We start from the raw sequence: 21046 nt of genomic DNA on the forward strand, positions 1-21046 counted from the left end.
TTTTTTTTACATTCTGTTTTGTCTGATAGAAGTATCCCTAACCCTGCTTTGTTTTGGCAACCACTTGCATGCTAGATGCTTCTCATCTGCTCTCTTTCAATGTGCAGGGGACCCAGTAGGTCTGCAGGCTCGAGCTGAGTACCTAGTTTCAGAGAAGTTGGTCTAAGTGTGCAAACTGAGACTGAGTGTGTAAACTAGAGAATGTTTGAGAACATGGACTTCAGAACAACATGGACCTAAAATCCCCTTGGCCAGCAAGGAGTGTGTGGGGTTTCTCTGGTCAAGGATATGGCCCATGGGGCACCATGGTGGCTCTGCCTTTAAGTTTCTGCCTTCAGCTCAGGTCATGATCACAGGGTCCTGGAATGCAGCACTGCATGAGACTCACTGCTCAAATGGAAGCCTCCTTCTCCCTCTCACACTCCCCTTGCTTGTGTTCAATCTCTTACTATCGCTCTTTGTCAAATAAATTAAAAAAAACTTCAAAAAAAAAGGATATGACCCATTATCCTGGCAAGAGAGAACCCATCCCTGATCCACCAGATGCCAGCCAGGGAACAGTGGCTACCATGGATCGGACGCAGAGCCTGGGGCCTGGAGGGAACTGCTGCTTCAGAAGAACCGCATAAGGAGATGCACGAAGGCTGGAAATCCTGGCTCCTAGGTCAGCATAGATGTTCATGGAACCAGGCTCAGGTGTGCCCTTTAAGGTACCCCTCCCATCTTCTCCCAACACACAAAACAAGCAGGAAAGGGAATCCAGAGATCATTGACAAGAATCCCAGAAAGATTCCAAAGTTGGTAAACGGCCAACGGGGAGACTGAGGCTGGAAAGTCCTGCCTGCCCTGAGTCCATCTGCAAATTATCTTCCTCTGGCTTTGTCCCCTTCACATGCAGGATTTGATCTCCTTACATGTTTTTCCCCACTACGAGCTGACGCAGTTCCAGAGATTGAACTAGAATACTACAAGTTCCAAATAATGGGGCAAAACAAAACCAAACAAAAAAACTAAAAAGCACCTCAATAGAAGAAGCAGGACACAGTCTTCCAGGCCTTAGAGCAGAGAAAGGCAACCCCTGTGCTGGGGCAGGAAGGAGTTCTGGGGAGTGGAAGTCTTAAAGACTCCCATTTCAGTAGTTGTTGCTATTCTTAGGAAAGTCCCTACAACCTCTAAATCTCAGGAGTTCTGAGGGGCTGTCTCTGCTGTTTGCCCAAATTCACTGACTGAAATGGACCCGTGCTCTGAGTAAGGGGGATTTGGGGGTGCCCTCCAGTGGCTAGGGAGAAGGGCTGGCACTTCTCCTTCCTCCCACATACAGTAGCTGATGACTCTGGAAGATTTCCTAGGTCAGGAACGAATATGAGAGTCTGTGCAAGTTTTCCATTACTGCAGGAAGTAAAAGACCCAAACCACACACCTGGGCTCTAAAACAAAACAAGGGCTTTAATCTCCTAACATGCAAATCTATCACGGTACTATTTAAAACAACTAAATGGTGCCCCCTACATAAGGAAATAGATGGGGGGAAGGGGTGTGGAGAAAATGGGCACAAGGATGCAGCTGCTGAGGAATCCCTGCAGGGCCACTGGACACTTGCTCAGCCCTGAGGTTGACTGCGGCCAGTTCTTCTCCTTCTTGAGTGCTGCTGACCAGCTAGGACCGGGGCTCCAGCTGGCAGGACAGGGTGTAGCTAAGGACAGAGGGACACCTGTGAGTTGCCCAGGAGCTTCCATTCAAGAGTCCCTGCCAGTGTTTGCCCACAGCTGGAGTCTGGCGCCCCGGCAACAAGGCCTGAGGCTGCCCAGGGAAGGAGGATCCCAGGAGTGGCCAGCAGAAAGAGTCCACCCCGAACCTCACCGACCCAGCTCCTGATGGGCCTCACCTCTCAGCCTCGCTGAGCGGCTCCATAGCCTGGAACCAGGCCCAAAAAGGATCCTCGGGCTCTAGGGTGTAATTCTCGGCAGCCACCTGGAGCAGCATGATGTCCGTCATGACTTGGTATTCCTGAGCAGAGAGAGAAGCACAGGATGCATAGGGAGCCTGGGTGGGGGGGGGGAGCTGCAGGGCCTGGTGAGGGTTGAGCAGCGGGACCGGGGACCTATCCCAGGTCCTGGCACACATGGCCACCCTCCTGCCTGCAGATTCATCCGGTCTCCACCTGTTCTCAGAGGTGAGTATCAGTAGCCCCTCCTCCGGGAAGTTCTCCTGGATGCCATGCTCTGTCCCCATCTCCTAACGGGATGGGACTTGCACTGCTTTCTTCTCAAGGGATCCCAGGAAATGTGAGGTGGAGGGGATGGAGCCAAGCAATGTTCTTCCCAGGGACATCTCTGAGGCCCACTCCCTACCCTTCCCTGCGGGAAGCGCCACATATGCTCACCTTATTTCTTTTCTGGTGGTTGATCTCATTCCCCTGGAATGCAGACAAAGTCCATCAGAATGAGGCCCCTGGTTCTTAGGAGCACTTGATTCCCATCCCTTCTCATGCTGCACCATGGCCAGGACCCGTGAGGGGGCCGTGCATACACAGATAGCGGGCCTGGGATCTAGGCCAGGCTCTGGGGTCCAGAGAAAGGAGGACATGGGGCAGATGGACTGGCTACAGGTCGGGACCCTGCAGCACCACCCTCTCGGAAGACAGTAGGGGAGGCCGAAGCCTCAGGCAGGAAGGGGCTGCTGCGGCTACTGAGGTGCTTGCTGACGTGGAGGGTCCTGACTTCATTCTCCCCCCACGGGCAAACTCACCGGGGGAGGCTGAGGTCCACTCAGACAGACCTCATGCAGCTTTGCCTTCAGGAAGCTCTGCTGCTTCACCAGTCTTGAGCACCAGGAGCAGTGTCCTAACTGCAGCCTCCCCTCACTCATCCCTGAGATGGGCAACAGCCCCCAGGCTCACAGGGTAGCCGTGAGGCTGTCATGAGGGGAGGTTTGCCGAGTCCTGAGAGCTCAGGGCTCAGTACAGGGGCGCTCTGCTCCCAAACCTCCGGATTCTGGTCCCTCCCCCACAATCCTCAGGCTCACCCACCTCCAGATAGTCCTCCATTGCAATATCCAGCATCACCAGTTCAGTGAGGAAAGTGCCAAGTTAGGGGACAACACCCTGTGTCATGAGGGGGAGGGTTGGGATGAGTCCCTGCTCTCTGGTGCCCACAGGGACCCTCCCCTGAAAATGCTGCAGCCTCCTGGCCCACCCCAGTTTCCCACATGGAGCAGCCTAGGACCCTTAGCAGTCTCCCCTCAATTCCCTTTCCCCTCACCCTCCAAGAACATCATACTCTTCCTAATCACCTCCAGGGCCTGCTTTTAGAAAATCACAGGGAATGTAGCACTAGGTCGGTCCCTCCCCACCCGCAAAACCCATTCTCTATGGACCTTTCTAGACCCTCCTCCTGGTCCCTTTGAAATAAGAATTGTAGTGCTGTGGCCACAAGAGCCGCAGCTGGAGTTGGAAGGCCCCCCCTTCCTGATCTTTCCTTTTTGGGAGGCTTCCAGCCCTCAGGGAGGAGCCCTCCTCCTCTGATGTTGGAGGCCCTGGGCCTCAGGCACACTCACCTTCTTCTGCATCCTCTTCTGGGCTCTCCGGAGGGCCATCACCAGGGTGGCAGATTTATTAGATGGTTGCTCCTGTAGGGCCAAGGACAAGATCCTTGAGACCGTAATACCCTCAGTCCACTTGCCCCCACCATCTTTTAATTCAGACCCTAGACATCTGACTTAACTCATACTGATACTGATAAACATTATCCTTAAGCATGCCATGAGTGATTCTAGAAAAATCTCAGCTCCAACATTCACTCCATGTGTGACCCTGAGCTTGCAGCCTGGCCTCCCTGAGCCTGTTTTCTCATCAGGAAAAGTGAGAATTCTACCTACCTCCCATCGTCTCCTGAGGACTCAGTATCGTATTACTATCATTATTGTTGTGGCCCTCAACCCATCCCAACCCCATCACTGAGCAGAGCCCTGTCCTCTGGGCTTTCAAGGTTTGTACAGGTGTCCATCTGGACTAGCTGTTGACACAGAGAGACAGGGTGTCTAGGCTAGGGAATCTGGTTGAGCAGCACCTGGTTGTTCCACCCCCAACGGAATCTTCACCCCAGCCTGTCACCACATTCATGCCAAAGGCTTCCCCTCTCCAAGGAATGCTTCAGGCCATTCCCTATTTCATCCATGCAGGACCCTGTTCCCTCACACCCTTCTTCTCTTTCCAGACCTGCACCTTCCATGCTACCTTGATGACTAGTTTCCTGCCCTGTGTGGTGTCCTTGCTGCACAGCTTTTGAAAGATCTTCAATGGCTTCCTGAACAGAGGCAAGGGAGGCAGGATCAATGGACGAATAACGTGGCAGGGTTGAGTGCGAGTGCCTTTTCTTTGAGAACGCCAAAGTGTCAAATTGCCTGGATAACAGTTTTCTCTGGGTTCCTCTGAGCACTAAGGTCTTTGTAGGACATGGGAGAGAGCTCTGATGTAGGTCATCCTATGACTCCATTCCCATATTAATTGAGCAGCTCTGTTTTGGTCAATTTTGGTTTCAATTGGGCAGAGAGCTTAGTGGCTGTCAAGGAAACACGTGAAAAGATTTAAAGCAGCTCAGCCCCATGTGGGACATTTGGCAAAACTGATTTCTAAAGCAGGAGACATGGTGGCCTATTCTCCAGGGAGGCTGAGAGACCCGCCTGCCAGCCCAGGTCCTGTAGTCAGGGATTGCTGCTTCCCAGGAGGTCCAAGCTGGCTGAGGGGGAAGAGGACAGGCCTCTGGGAGATCCCTCATCCATCCTGGTCCGTCCATGCAGAGAGACCGTCTCACCTGGAAACTTTCTCCCATGTCTTCTTGAGGTGGTATATTGAGACAGTCTGCAGAGCCGAGACGATGGCATTCAGGGAGTAGTAGTTCTGCAGGATTTGACAGGCCTGGGGAGGGAAGAGAATGAGCTGTCACATGGGGAGCTGGCGCCCAATTGGCTCTCAAGCTTCAGTCCCCCTTGGGGAAAGCACTCCTGCTGGAGGAAGCCTCTGTCCAGGGACCTGCCGAAGGGCACACGTGAGGCCCAGAGAGTCCCACTGCTGAGAGACAAAGGATTTTACCTCACTCCAAGGAAGGAAACCAAGCATCCCAGCATGGGGCCATGCAAGTCGAGGTCAGCATGCCCCTGGACGGAAGAGCCTAGGGCAAAGTCCCTAGGGCAAAGACCAGGGCCTTCAACCCTGAGACCTGATAAAGGGAAGAACAGTGCCCGAGGCTCAGGAGAGCACCTCAGCTGGGCTTCCCATTGCATACCTTGGTCACCTTGATCCAGTGTTTCACCACCATGGCCCTGTCCCGGGCTGTCATGCTTGGGTTGCCAAGGCAGGTGGTGATGACACACTTGGCCACACCGTTGAACTGGGCGACAGTGGCCCGGACTGTGGGTGCCAGGTGCTCACTGCCAGGCTTATTGCGCTTGGACCAGATGGAGCCCAGGCACTGATGGGGCAGCAGCTTCTTGAACAGCTCCTAGAGAACAGGGGGACCTTTGTTCACCTAGCCATTTCCCATGCAAGACTCATGTCCTACGTAGGGGTTACAGGTCAGAGCTGGACCCCGGGGAGCTGAGAATCTGAACTGAGCCTGGTTGGAGACCGTGGATTTCATTCCATTGTTTTTCACTGAGGGAACAGGGTAGAAGGACAACAGCCCCAGGCATGTAAAGCTCCACTTCCCAACAGAAGCAAGGCACTTCAATATCCCCCTCCAGTCCTGCAAACTATGTGCATTATTCTCTTTTTCTGTGTTGGAACAGCGCCACACTAAGATTCACGCTGCTCAACAACATGATGCAGCTGTGCGATTACTGAGAATCTATTTGTTTTAGGCTTCTAACAAAATATCTATTTTCTCTCTTTTGCACATATATCTCACTCAGTAGTGACAGCTCAAGTTCTTTTTCACAATGAATGATTCAGAAATAAGTATCAAAAACAGATTTGAAGAGAACAGAAGAGACAATTAAAAGATACAGAAACATCCTACTTAATAAAAGGCCATGTATTTATGTTCTGAGTCGAATTTTAAAGCTTTTAAAACATTTTATTCCTATAAATCCATCTTAGATAGCAACTGGACCTCACAGAAGCACTTAAATAAACGTTTACCAGTTGTATCCTGGCGAACAATATTTCTTGCTTTCTCAGCTCCCGGTGCCCCAGATGTGGTGGCGCTCCTCGATCGCACTGGCTCGGCCACATCCGGGTGGCTCCGCCAGCTGAGAGAACAGGATCTCCCCACGGTGGCTCCTTTCGGAGAATAGAACACAGCCTGATAAAGGATAAGACAAGAAAAATAATCTAAAGGCTGACTTCCTTATCATTCATTGCACAGCCTGTGTTACTCAGCAGATTTCATAAATCCAACTGTATATAATCGGCAGCTTCTCTTGTTGCAAAATTAGGTATCACTTCTCTGCTTTCCTCTCCTAGAGCTCTGGTCAAGTATTTCAAATGAGTGGTCAAGGATCCAAGAGAAATACAGGAGATAAGAGACCGAGACAGAGATTTCTGCACAGGTAATGTGCTGGTGGCTGCCACCTATGGGTCGTTTTCACACCCAGGTTCCTGAGGCTTCTGGGTGAGAAATTTTGGGGTCGGGGACGGGGAGAGGAAGAGGAGCAGTGGTCAGACAGTGGCTGGGAAAAACCATCTGATTGCTGTGGAATCTCCCAGCACATGAACTTTGCAGGTAGGAAGCACGGCCAGCACCACCCAACACGGGCGCAGATCTCTAGTAGCTGTAGGGAGGCAGGAAACCGGCAAGGCCACATGGTCAACAGTACATAGCTTCCAGGTGCATATACCTTGACTAGGAGAACGATATTAGGCAGTAGGATATAAAACCTAAGTGAATTCTTGAGATAAAATCAGATTTAAAAAAACTTAGATGACCAGCCAACAGCTCTACACTCTACCTCAGACCTTTGGGGTACAAGTTCACTGTCCATTCCTGTCAGGGATGTTTCAGTAGAAAATGGTGAGACGCACAGATGTGGCCTGTTACGTAGTCGTAAGTGACTGCTTAGGGGCACTACAGACGACACCAGTGACCCTTCAGTTTAGGAGACTGAGTTGTCAGTCTGGTGATGAAGGTGGATGGGTACCATCTACCTAGATCCTATGCCTTCTTAAGTCTCCCTTGTGTTCAGCAGTACAAATTCAAAGGATCTGGGAACAAACAGAATTCTCTGGCTCACCTGGGAATGAAATCTATCAACACAACATCTTAAAATAGATGCACAAACGGACTGAAGAAATTAAAATAAACATGCTCAAAAGTCAAGTGGGTGAATTTAAATATTGACAGCCTCTAAGATTATCTTGTGCAAGATTAAAAAGGTGTCAGGGCCTACTTTTCTAGAAAGAATTACTAAATAAGCACTGTAATAATTGGTAACAGATGATAACAGCAATTGTGAAGACTTTACTAGCTTTCAAGTGGGAAAAAGGAAAACAAAGAACTTTCTGACTAACCAACTATAGCAGTTTTAGTATAATTTTAGTGGCCATTTTATTTTTTTACTACCCTGACTGAGATCAAGACCTGAGCTGAGAGATCAAGAGTCAGAGGCTTAACCGACTGAGCCACCCAGGTGCCCCTCGCGGCCATGGTTTTGGAAGATGTATGGCATAGAAGATCTGCTGCAACACAGATCTTTCACTCAAGGTATTTGGTTTCTTGATGTGAATTTGAAACTTTGCATAGTCCCAAGTACAAGTGAGGAGTCTTCATATATTATATACTCCGTTCATTTTCTTTTTAAAAAAAGATCAAAATGCCAACTCCATGAATATTACTTACTACCATGTCAGTACTGGTTAAGGTAAAAATAAAAAAGAAATTAATACGTCCAAATTGTACCTCTCAACAGCAACTGGAGAAGAATACTAGCTTATTCAACCTGTACTTGGCCACTTTTTCCTAATGAACCAAGGAAAGGACCAAAGATACTGGATACAAAGAGAACAAAAACAGCTATTATAATCCAAACTAAACATTTTTGAACACTGTTGTGCTACAATCAAGTGGAAAATATTTTTTCTTGGCTTGGCCAAGTCGATGTAACTTATCCTTTCAGAAAACAAATTAACACTCTCCTGAACCTAGGGAGATACGGGCAGTAGGAAGGCTGAGGATGGCATATGGCAATCCACTTGGAGGACAAGGAATACCAAGGGACATAGGCTAGGGACTCCGGCATGCACTTCTCTGGTGAGGGCACGGATTTTCCTAACAACTGGCACCGGAATTCTTTGAAGCTACTCAAGTAAAATCATCTTCATTTTGTTTAAAGTTGATTTGAAATTATTTGCTGATTTTCACTGAAAAATGAGAAAATTCAATAGTTACAGAGTATTAAACTGCTAATGAACCTGAAAGCAAAAAGGATACCATGACGAGAAATCCTACTGAGAGACGGATGACAAAAGCATGTCATTGAAAACTGGGCAACAGGCAAGCTATGCCTATGCTACCTCAGGTGGATATGGGGTAGAGGGTGGGCGCCAGGGAGCAGGGGAAAAAGAGGCATTCTGTGTTTTCACTTAGAGTCCTAACAACCTTCCACCTAGATGGAAGCCAAGAGGTAATCAATCTCCCAATCTCCATTTTTGAGGTAAAATCCTGAGGTCTGGGAAGATTAAGTGATCAGCCAAAGTTGTTCTTTCCAATGTTCCCAGATGGCACTGGTTCTATTTTATATATTCATACAGATAAAGATTTAAAAAGTAGAGCATTTATCATCAAACAGGCAATTTTTAAGAAGAATATTCTTTATGGGATTATATAATCACCATGCTTGTCTTGCAAATTAGAGTCCAGATGACGGACTAACTCCCCATAGGTGTTCAGGAGATACTTTTTAAGATTTGGATCTCGGTCATTTCACGTTCACTGCGTAATAATCCCTCTCAAAAACCTGCAACCAGCTCATAGGTCTCCTTCGACTAGAAAAGAATCTTTACAAACTGAAGATGAGCAGTCAGGAAGAAAACTCAGAATGAGAACTTAAGAGCTGTTTACATACAGGTAGATAAAAATATCACCATACTTTAATGATGCTATCACAATAAACAAAATGTTCAAATGGACTCCAACTGGAGGTCTTTATGTTTCCAGCCAGCCACGTACCTGCAGCATAGCCTGAGCCCCGGCTTTCATGTTCTTATTTTCTTCTTCCGTCACACATCCTCTGCTCACTGCACTCGTGAAGGAGTATGTTCGTCCCCAACTGGAAGATCGCTTATGACGGGAACCATCAGATGAGGTCTTTAGAAGATAAAAACCAGTTAATGGAGGGGGAAGAAGTACATGTTCACATATTTAATTCCTTACACTCACCAAAATTCATGAGAATATGGGTTTTAGAAGGGCGAGTCTTTTTTCCATTTTGTTCACCACCTCCAGCACCTCAAACAGTGCCTAGTGTTTAGTATGTGCTGAAGAAATAAACACAGGTCCAGTGACTGAATGAGTCTCTAAAACAGACCTTTAAAATGTGTGATAAATTCCATTTGCTTATCTATTCATTTTGACCTCATGACCAGTTATTAAAATGATGTCACCAATATTAAAAAATCAAAAATTATGGAATTAATACAGATATTTAAAAGTGATATGCCTTTGATTACAAATAGTTTTAAATGTTTGTTGTTAATTGCTGCAACACCCACTTTTAGAAATAATTTCTCAGGGGCGCCTGGGTAGCGCAGTCCTTAAGCGTCTGCCTTCGGCTCAGAGAATGATCCCGGTGTTCCGGGATCGAGTCCCACATCAGGCTCCTCCGCTGGGAGCCTGCTTCTTCCTCTCCCACTCCCCTGCTATGTTCCCTCTCTCGCTGGCTGTCTCTCTGTCACATAAATAAATAAAAATCTTAAAAAAAATAATTTCTCAGACTAGTTTCAAAACAGCATGCCAGAAATAGAAATATGACAGATATTTTGTTTCAGGAAGAGATCCCACTGTGTCATTTTAGGTTTATCCAGCCTCTAGCTTTACCTAACCAGGACGAAAAGTTCCATTCCAGCAGCACTCACTCTAAGGACAGCACCCAGCCCTGAAGTGAGGCTTCTTAAGAGAGGAGATAGCACTCATTATTGGGTTAGTCCTTTCGGCTGCTCTGGGCAGGCCACTGCACAAGACAAGACTGCCAAAACATTCTAAATTTAGTTTCTCAAATGCTATTTGTTTAAACATGTCAATACCAATACGGCAGTGACATTTTTAGTCTCATACGCAGACGTGTGAACATACGATGGTTCATAAAACAACTCTGCCGCCACAGTGAATGACGAAGCTGCCATGCACAGCCGGACCTAGCCTGAGGGGAAGGAGGTGACCAATGATCCTGAAGACAGCCCAGAAGCAGCCTCACTGAAGCAGGTCCTCACGGAACCCAGCAACTGGATAGCAGCAACTACGATAAAAGAGCCCCGCTGGCCTGTGCCCCACTGACTGGCACCCTCGCCCGATCGGGTAGACTTTGCTAAAATACGGGTACTCCCAACTGAAACAAGCGACAACGTATTACCTCTTTGCTGTCAGTCTCTGAAAATCCTAATTTTTCAGCATCTTCTAGGGCAGCTTCTTTTTTATCTGGCTCTTCCATGAACACAGGTTTGTCCTGGAGGATCCACTTTCTGTAGATTTGAACTACCTTCCTTGTTACAGCTATGTCACAGGAAGGCAACAAAAACGCCTAAAATAAAAAGAGAAGACTCCCTTTAACTCCACACCTGCTCAGATCACTGTAACAGACACATAACAGACATTTCTAATCACCACCACCAAGTTCAGACTTTCCTCTGAAACATACGGAGCCAGATATTTTTGTGCACACCAAACTTGCTGAAGAAAAAAGGCATTTTCAATTGGGCCAGAAAATGTCACACAATTTAAAAATAACTTCTGTATTCTGAATATTTTTTTTACAAAAATAGCCAACATGCACACCTACACAGATACTTTAATTGACTATATAAACAATAACAGTTATACAACCCAATGAATTAGAAATTGAGTATAAGACAACAGACAGACTACTGCAGCCAGCTGCAGCCAACTGTCACACCTCCGCCTAACTCCATGTGCAGGGATGTCGTGCTGGTGACGGAAGGATTATTTACACCACAGAAGTTGGCAAATGCTAATAATTGGAGCCTTTTTTTTTCTTCCCCTTCGTGTTTCTCTTCCTTCCTTCTTTTTTCGCCCCTCCCTTCCACCTTACCATCCCTTTCTGGGAGCCAACATTCACCAGCATACCAATGAGTAAAGACTGTACCCAGGTGTTTTGTACTCACTGGTATGCTGGTGAATGTGGCTCTCAGAAAACACATTAGAGAGAGCCTCTGGCCAGCTGTAGCACTGTGCACATTGATGTGAACTTTCTTTTTTCCGATTTCTCACATTTATTTGAGAGAGAGAGAGAGAGAGAGAGAGAGAGCATGTGCCCAGCAGGGGAAGGGCAGAGGATGAGGGAGAGAGCAAGCAGACTCCAGCACTGAGCACAGAGCCTGACATGGGGCTCAATACCATGATGCTGAGATCACTGCCTGAGCCAAAACCAAGAGTCAGACTTTAGCTGACTGAGCCACAGAGCACCCCATGAACTTTTGAACATTACAGACTCTCTTTACACATATGCATGTAAGACTTCTGATTTAATGTAAGATTCCAAACATATAAACAAAACGGTAAAGGAGAAATGTATTTGCCTTTTGAGTATTAGCTCTAAGGAATATTTCTGACTGAGGGGTAAACACAAAGAGAGGAACTCAATACTACAGAAGTGTTTTCATTCCATAGATGAAAAATTAAGCTGAGGCTCAGAACACATGAGATATTTTCCCAAGGTTACAAAGTAAGTTAGCGATGATTCTAGGTCTTGAAATCTCAAGATTCAGAGATTTCATACTGTCCTTAATGTTCACGCTACAGGATCCAATGACAGGCAGACTTTAGTGTAACAAGGATTCATGCAATATATATATTTCCATTGATGTCATATCAAATTCCAGAATAGAGGAGTCTGTGTTATAACAAGAAGGTAACATATCAATGTAACAAATATTCTGACTTGTATCTCAAGAACAATCAACAAAGACAAAGAAGAATATGACAAAGTACAATGTTGTCCCAGTCTAATGTTGTTCCAAATTGTATTACAAATATTTTCACACATACAATAAAGTAGAAATACTTTAAAGTGAATACCATGTACTGCCGCCTAGATTCTACCATTAGCATTTGCTAGATTTTCTTACCACATACCTATCAACCCACCCCTATTTATCCTTCTTTCAACCCATTTTATTTTTGATGCATTGCAAAGAAATCTGCAAACATCAGTACATTTCACCCCTAAACATTTCAACATGCATATCACTTCCTTAGAGTTCAAAATTTCTTTATGGTACTTTACATAAAATTTATAAATCAGGAAATGCACAAATGTTAAGTGAACCATGTGATGAGTTTGGACAAATGTAGACAATGAGGTAATCCAAATCCAAAATCAAAGGTATATCATGTTATCCTCCTCGTAAGAAGCAAAGAGAAATGTTCTCTGTAGGAAAATAAGGTCACAGTAAAACCCAAATGATTTGTACAAACTGTCTGGTTAATATGATATGTAGCATATTCATTAAAAATCAGAAATATGAGAAGTCAACATTAACAACACCACAATAAAAACCAGACAATAATTTAAACACATAGGAGATCCAGATAAAGAAAGTTTCAAAAAAAAATGTAAATGGAATTGAAAAATAAAATAACCAAAATGAAAAACTCAGTGGGTATGGATTGACAACAGAATGGACATGGCTGAAAACAGGATGAAAAAACCAAAGGAAACACCCAGAGTGAAGCACGGTGAGACGAAAGGACGGCCTACTCAGAAAGGAAGGCAAGAGAAAGAACACAATGAAAAGCTGCTCCTATACTTGGCTGCAGAGGCACAAGGAAAGAAGATTAGCAAAAGAGGGCAGAAATGATATTTGAGGAGAGAATGCCCGAGAATTTTGCCAAAATTGGTAAAAGATGTCAATCCACAGACTCAAGAATCACAAACAAGCAGGGTAAATACAGAGTACCTTACAGTAAAAGTGCTGAAAACCAAGAACAATCAGAAAATCTTACAAGCTTCCAGAGGAAAAAAGAGACATTTCCTCCAAAGGAGCTACCACGTGACCTCACATGACTTCTCAAAGACAATGCAACAAATATTCAATGTGCAAAGAGAGAACAGCTGCCCGGGTAGAATTCAATATCCAGAAAAACTGCACTTCAAAACCAAAAGCAAAATAGAGAAATTTTCAGATACAGAAATGAGAAAAACTTTTACCAGGAGATCTGACCTAAGGGAAATACTAAAAGTTATTCTTTAGGCAGAAGGAAAATAATTCTGGATCAGAGATTTAGGAAGAGATAAAAGTGCAATAAACAGGTAATTATTTGGATAACTCTAATTGGATAATATATATGAATATATATAAAAAGGAATAAAACTGGGTAAAATAATAAATATGAAAGAGATAATATATGTGTACACATATAAATAATATATTCATAATATGGAATTCAAATACAGATGGTCCTCAACTTAGGACAGTTCAACTCAGAAGTTTTCAACGTTATGACAGTGCGAAAGTCACGCATATTCAGTAGAAACTGTACTTTGAATTTTGATCTTTTCCTGGGCTAGGGATATGTAGTATGACACTCTCTTGTGGCGCTGGGCGGTGGCAGTGGCTACAGCTCTCAGTCAGCCCTGGGATCGCAAGGATAAACACCTGATACACTTACTACCGTTTTGTACCCATACAACCATTCTCTTTTTCACTTCCAGTATGGTATCCAATAAATTCCATGAGATATTTAACACTTTATTATAAGCTAGGCTTTGTGTTAGATGAGATCGCCCAACTTGTAGGCTAAAGTAAATGTTCTGAGCATGCTCAGGGTCGGTGAGGCTTAGCTATGATGTTCGGTAGGGTAGGTGTATTAAATGCATTTCTGACTTACTCTATTTTCAACTTCTGATGGCTTTATCGGGACAGAACTGCATTGTGAGTTGAGGCAAATCTGTACATAGCAGGGGCATATGAACTGAGAAGGAATAAATGGAACTGGAGTGCATACTTACAGGGTAAAAGTTGAAATTAATGCTAGATTTTAAGTTAGGGATGCAAACAATAAAATATTACAAATGAGTGTAAAAACACTAAGCTTGAAGAGAAAAACGGGATGCTAAAAACAACCAGCCTGAGAGAATTCAATACAATCAGCAATACAATTAGAGAGCAGAAAGTAAGATAGTGAACTTATACACCATTACAGTAGTTGTTATGTCAACTGTAAAGGGAATAATGCTCCAATCAAAAGATAGAAATTATAAGGTTCGATTTTAATAACTATTAAAAGACCATTTGCCATTTATAAGGGGACGCCAAAAACATCCGGATGTAGAGAGGTTGAAAGTAAAAAGAGAGAGATACACCATGCAAACACTAACCAAAAGAAAACTGGTAGAGCTATATTAAGAATAGGCAAGACTGACATTGAGACCAAAAAAAAAAAAAAATAAGTAAATAAAAACACTATTAAAGAGAAAAAATTCTTCCTGATGAAAGAATCAGTTCAAAGGAACATATGACATTTGTGAATCCATACTGAAACTAATAATTTTGCCTCAAATATATATATATATATATATGTGTGTGTGTGTGTGTGTGTGTGTGTGTGTGTGTGTATAGCAAATACTGATAGACTTTGAAAAAAAATAGACCAATCCACAGTTATAGTAGGATATTCTCAGTAACTTGCAGAACAGCAGATCAAAAAAATAAGGCTAGAAAAGAATGGAATATGTGTTTCCTACCTTCTCACCGTATTCTCCATGTCTCAACCTCTCATATTTTTCATCTTTGTCTCTCTGGGGGACACTTGGGATAATTTCTTCAGGTCTGTCATTCTGATTATTCAGTCCTCAGCTGTACCTAACCTGCTATTAAACTCACCCACTAAGGTTTTCCTTTACTATTTCAATTATTACTTTTTTTTTTCATCTCTAGGAGTTCTGTTTCCTTATTATTCAAATCTGCTTAGTCGTTTGTTATAATTTCTTGTTTCCTGGAAACATTTCCAAGTTGTCTTTTATTACTTTAAACATGTTGAAGGTATTCATACTGAAAATTCTAGAAAAGTTTTGACTTGAAAATTCCTAATTGGAAGAAAGGGTGATCTGAAATTATTATACCCAGTTAAACTGTTTTTCATGTGGAAAAGCAAAAGGGAAACATTCCTCATCACAAACGAACTCAGGGACTAGAGCCTCAAGACACCTTCTTGAAAACACCCACTCAATGACAAAAAAGGCCAGCCCTGGGATCGCAAGGATAAACACCTGATACACTTACTACCGTTTTGTACCCATACAACCATTCTCTTTTTCACTTCTAGTATGGTATCCAATAAATTCCATGAGATATTTAACACTTTATTATAAGCTAGGCTTTGTGTTAGATCGGGGATAAAAACTGATGCCACCACCTTAATGTGATTTTAATCTTCTCATTATAGATAAATATTTTGGTAATTAATATTTCTTGTGTTAAAGGAAATGTTTATTTGAATTTCTACAATTCTGTTTCTCTTTATTTTTTCTGCTGTCAAATTCAAATAAAATAAAATTCAGAGCTCTTCATTAAAAACGCACAAAAGCATCATTAAGAATTAAGATTTCATTGTCATAAAGTTACCTGTCAATCCTTCACCCCCACCCCGGTGCCTCCACATACCCTCCCATTGTCTCTGCCTTTACCTCAGTCAACCTCTGTCTGGTTTTACCTTCACCCATCCATGGCTAGCTGCCTGCCTGTCCATCTTTAACTGCCTGCCAAATTCTCTGTCTGCCTGTCTGTCTGCACCTACGCACCTGTCCATCTACACCTCCCTGCTCACTTCCACCTCTGCCAGCTGGCCTGTCTACACCTACCTGTCTCATCTTCTATGCCTGCCTGCCAGTTTGTTTATGTCCATCAGCTCCTCTGTAAGCCTTCCTGTCTGTCTGCCAGGCTGCTCTCTGTTTATATCCTGCCTTACCCATCTCCTCTCTGCCAGGCTCTTATTTGCTTCTCTAGCTAGCCAGGCCAGCAGTCAAATAGACACACATAGGAATACCTGGAATGATACTCTACAAACATCAACAGTGGTTGCTTAATGGCAGTATTTTGAGTGATTGGCTTGGGACTCTATTTGTCTAATGAACATTCACTTTTTTAAAAATAAAGTTATTTTTTAAAACAAAACCAACACCAACAAAACAACATAATCGACAAATAACCTTTAGAGCAGTGCTTTGAACTTTTCAGACCCATAACCTAAGTAAGACATTTTACGGAAGCATATATGCATTTGGATAATAAATGTTGTTTTAGAAGGTTTACAAAGAAATACTAATCCTTAGAATATGCAGTGTACTCTGAAATGTTTCGGTCCATCCTATTTTATTTTATTCCATTATTTTAAAACAATACTGGCCTTTTTTTTAAAGATTGTATTTATTCATCTGGGAGAGAGAGAGCACAAGCAGGGGGAGAGAGAGAGGGGAAGCAGACTCCTCACTGAGCTGGGAGGCCAGTGTGGGGCTTGATCCCAGAACCTGGAGATCATGACCTGAGCCAAATGCAGCTGCTTAACCATCTGAGCCACCCAAGCGCCCCAAAATACTGGCTTTTGATAAGTTGATTTCATGATCTACAAATGGTCACAACGGGTAGTCCGGAAAAACACTGGTAAGAAGACAAGTTTCCAGCGGAGTGACCCCGAGACCAGAACTGCCCCACCTGAAGCTTCTACCACTCACTGCTAGCCTGCCTGCTGGGGGCAGCAGTAAACTGAGGCTGCCCTGAGCACCACTGAACCTCGTCTCCCCTCACTTACCATCTATTTCCACTGCCTGCAACCTACCGAACCATCCAGGCCAAGGAGACTTGCACAGTTAGCCCCTGCCACGAGCCTCTCTGCGCTCGGGGCCCCTTGTCAGCATTTATTTCGACACCACACCCATGGACATCTGACCTTCCTCCATCATGCACTGTTCTCTGGTGCATACACACACATCTTACCTCCCTCACTGAGAACATGAGCTTCCTGAATGTACATTTTAAACTTTAATGGCCTTTAGGCCTAAATATTAAATAGTCTCTGAACACTTTAAAATTGAAAACGAAATCACTAGGAAACAAGTCACATTTTGCCATCCTGAAAAGAACAATAAAGAGAAAGACAATTATCATATGGTTTCACTCATTTATGGAACATAAGAAGCAGGAAGATCCGTAGGAGAAGAAAGGGAAGGTAAACAGAAGAGGGAATGAAACATGAGAGACTATGGACTCTGGGAAACAAACTGAGGACTTCCAAGGGGAGGGGGATGGGGGAATGGGATAGGTTGGTAATGGGTATTAAGGAGGGCACGTATTGCATGGTGCACTGGGTGTTATACGCAAGTAATGAATCATGGAACTTTACATCAAAAACTAGGGATGTACTGTATGGTGACTAACATAATAGAATAAAAAAATATTATTAATTAAAAAAAAAAAGAACAGACAAAAAAATCCCGCCCCCCCAAAAAAGAACAATACATCATTGACCACAAGAGGGCAATAGAATGCAATGTTAAAACCCATGCCCCTTCAAGAATCTCTACTTAGTATTTTAATATGCACATTTACGGTTTAAATTTCACATACGTGCTTTCAAATTAGATTTGATAAAGAATAATGAGAAGGTGTAAATAAAATGTTTTTTGGCTTCACGGCACACAGATGTCTCAGAAGTTCGGTCATAAGTAGTCTGCAGTTATCTCCTTGGCCCAAGCTACTTCTGAACTGAATGTAGATTGGAGTGAGGACTAAAATTGAATGCAGAATTTAGAGCACCCTCTTGCCAGCGGTGCAATGTCAATAATGGATGCAAACAAAACTTTCCATATAATAAATTAACAATTTACACAATAAAGGCAAAACCATATCAGTTTAGCATTATCTTGTGTGCAAAATTTATAAGCTTTGTGAATCATATCCAGTCTTATACTAAGCACTGGCATCCAAGAGCTTAAAACATTGCTACAGATCAGGGCCTGCAAAGTATGGCCTGTCATCCAAATCCAGCCTGCCAAGTGACTTTCCTAAATAAAGTTCCCCGGGAACGCAGCCACGCTTCTTCGTTATGTGTTGTCCATGTCTCCTTTCTCACTACAAAGACAGAGCTAAATAGCTGTAACAGAGTCTGTGTGATCAACAAAGCCTGAAATACTATGATCTAGTCCTTTACTCTATAAAGAATATGACCTCTATCCTAAATTATATGACCTTGCTGACTTCAACTCAAATTAAATGGTTACCAAGTACCTTCCGTGGGTACAACAGGAACGCAACAGGGCAACGTTAATGGACAGACTAGGGTAGATTTTTAAGTCCTGGACTATTATGATAAAACAATGTTTTGGTGGCATGACATATACAGTATAGGCTAGAAAGGGATGACACAGCAGGTGTGGGGCTCCAGGGAGCATGCTGCTAACCATGGCCAAAGGAAAAGGAGGGAGCAGGAGTGAGAAAGCCCCCTGCATGGCTTGTCCGGGGATGGCTCACTGGAGGAGCTGGAGACGAGCAGCACGGGAGGGCTGAAATTAATACGCACACAAGGACACGAGCCCCGTTAAACAAGTGGTCAAGTCATGAGGAGAAGCTGATGTTAGGGAAGAAAATAAGCTCAGCTCTGGCCTCGTCATCATTAAGACACCACTAGAATGTCAGACAAGGTCACCAGGGGGCATTTTAAAAGGCAAGTGTGCAAACAAGAAGCAAGGTCCAGACAAAAAGCTTGAGTGAGAGTCTCACGCCAAATGGCTGCTGGCTCCGAGCCCGAAGGAGGCAAGTGTGGAGTTACAGCAGAAGAGGCTCAAGCCCAGAACTTGGTCAATTCTTGGAATCTGGGGTCAAAGAAAACAGGGGCAAAGAAATGAGACAGAGAAGACACAGTCAGGGAGTGAGAATGTTACACTAATATTTTCTTAAGTCCAACCTTTTTATTCACTAAAATACAAAATACGTGAAAACCTCCAGATTGCTGTGGATTACACTGGGACTTTCATTGTTGGTTGATTTTTCCTTAATGACAGTCTCAGAAGTGAAAGGGTTCATCGCTATCTAGAAGTCTTGCCCCTCCTCGGAAAGCTCTTCATACTGCGCATGCACCGGTCACGTGTGTGCACAGGGCTCCTCCCCTTCTCCCCACGGACCACAGGTCTGCCATTCAGGGGCCTCACCTTCTGTGCGTGTGCCCAGACTCAACAGCTAGTCCCCATCACATGCACACACCCACAAAAGAGCCAGGCTCTGTCTCCCAGGGCACCGGTACCAAGATGCAGGTGGCCAGTGGCTCCAGCCCACACCACAGGTCTGCTGTCTTCTCCGCTGCACCACGGGTTCTGTTTCCTCTGTCAGAGTTTCTCCACAGCAGCACAACTAACATTTGAGGCCTGATGTTCCCTGTCGTGGGCGAGTGCAGGCCCTGTCCTATGCCTGTAGGATAATCACTGGCTACTACCCACTAGATGCCAGCAGCATTGCCCTCTCTCCAGTTGTGATGACCAAAAATGTCTCCGGACAATGCCCCTGGGGGGGCAGAACCAGCCCCGGTTGTAGCTCAGGGCTGCTAATAGTTGCCTGGCCTCTGATCTATCTCTGCCGTCTTCTTCCTCACTTGCACCTGCTTTCTTGTTTGTACTTCCCCTCCTTTTTCACTCACCACAGTGTCCACCACCAGGGTGCGGTATCAGCGTCATCACTTACTTTCCCCTTATTCTCCTCCCAACTTTTTCCTCTTGCGTCATAAATACTTCAATCACATGTTCATACCATGCGTGTTTGCAGGGAAAGTACAACCATCTGCAGAGCCTTCACAGAGCTCCCTCTGGCCCTTGGGACAACACCAGCCTGGGGCTCCTCTTTGCCATGCTCATTGGTTCATGAGTATTCAGCAAGAGTTTTCTTCCCACCTACCTCTGGGTTTCAAGTTTCTTACTGACACGTGAGGGTATTTTTGGAATGATTTGCTCATATATAGAATTTCCCCTCCACATGTAGGAATTTTACAAAAACAAAATCTTAAAGAATCATACACAAAATCACAACACTCCACATGACAAATTAAAAGCAGGATTAGAGGAATCATTATTCAGTCCAGGAATGTAGCCCAACTCATCAATAGTATTTCTTGCAGTACTATGAGCAAAAGAACAAGAACAAAAGTCTCTTCAATTTCATGAACTTATAACACACACACACACTAACCTGACAAAAGACTTCGTTCACAAAGTTGACATAACCTCGCGTTGACAAGAGAATCCGCTGCACCATTTCATACACGGGGCAGTGCTCTTCTTCAATCCTACAAAGGCTGGAGTTGCTGAGTCTTCGGTCAGACAAGGTGCTGCTGTTGGAATGGTTTTTGTCCTGCTCTGCAGGCCCACTGCCATCCAGCTCCACCACACTCTCTTGCCCCACGCCACCACCAACAGTCTGGAAGAAAGTCATTACAACCTCTTTTTCTTTTTTTTAATAATAATATTTTTGTTATGTTAATCACCATACAGTACATCCCTAGTTTTTGATGTAAAGTTCCATGACTCATTCCTTGCGAATAACACCCAGTGTACAATGCAATACGAGCCCTCCTTAATACCCATCACCAGCTTATCCCATTCCCCCACCCCCCTCCCCTCTGAAGACCTCAGGTTGTTTCCCAGAGTCCATAGTCTCTTATGGTTCATTCCTTTTGTTTCCCCCCACCCTTTCTTTTCCCCTTTCTTCTCCTACCGATCTTCCTACTTCTTATGTTCCATGAATGAGTGAAACCATATGATAATTGTCTTCTCTCTTATTGTTCTTTTCAGGATGGCAAAATGTGACTTGTTTCCTAGTGATTTCGTTTTCATTTTAAAG

At 44.3% G+C, this 21046-nt stretch overlaps 2 protein-coding genes across 5 annotated transcripts; both read right to left on the minus strand.

The window, feature by feature from the left end:
• Positions 1–1426: 1426 nt before the first annotated feature.
• LOC103677871 (ral guanine nucleotide dissociation stimulator-like) lies at positions 1427–6319 on the minus strand. 4 transcript variants are annotated; one of them, XM_040637931.1, is made up of 8 exons: positions 6137–6314; positions 5283–5498; positions 4812–4915; positions 3556–3627; positions 2749–3103; positions 2384–2416; positions 1886–2007; positions 1427–1693 (listed from the first exon to the last, which is right to left on the minus strand). In XM_040637931.1, exons 5-8 carry the CDS (start codon positions 2866–2868, stop codon positions 1657–1659), a joined length of 312 nt encoding a protein of 103 aa, XP_040493865.1. In that variant the 5' UTR covers positions 2869–3103; positions 3556–3627; positions 4812–4915; positions 5283–5498; positions 6137–6314; the 3' UTR covers positions 1427–1656. The 4 variants fall into 4 exon arrangements, with proteins under 4 accessions (XP_040493865.1, XP_040493863.1, XP_040493862.1 ...); XM_040637929.1 differs by lacking the exon at positions 2384–2416 and having other exon boundaries at positions 6137–6319; XM_040637928.1 differs by having other exon boundaries at positions 2384–3103; positions 6137–6319.
• Positions 6320–9107: 2788 nt separating this feature from the next.
• Positions 9108–20638, minus strand: LOC103677870 (ral GTPase-activating protein subunit alpha-2-like). The gene is made up of 3 exons (XM_040638654.1): positions 20396–20638; positions 10561–10728; positions 9108–9299 (listed from the first exon to the last, which is right to left on the minus strand). Exons 1-3 carry the CDS (start codon positions 20636–20638, stop codon positions 9138–9140), a joined length of 573 nt encoding a protein of 190 aa, XP_040494588.1. The 3' UTR covers positions 9108–9137.
• Positions 20639–21046: the final 408 nt, after the last annotated feature.

This window comes from Ursus maritimus, unplaced genomic scaffold (assembly GCF_017311325.1).
Source record: "Ursus maritimus isolate PB19 unplaced genomic scaffold, ASM1731132v1 scaffold_22, whole genome shotgun sequence".
In the NCBI taxonomy this organism is placed as follows: Eukaryota; Metazoa; Chordata; class Mammalia; order Carnivora; family Ursidae; genus Ursus; species Ursus maritimus.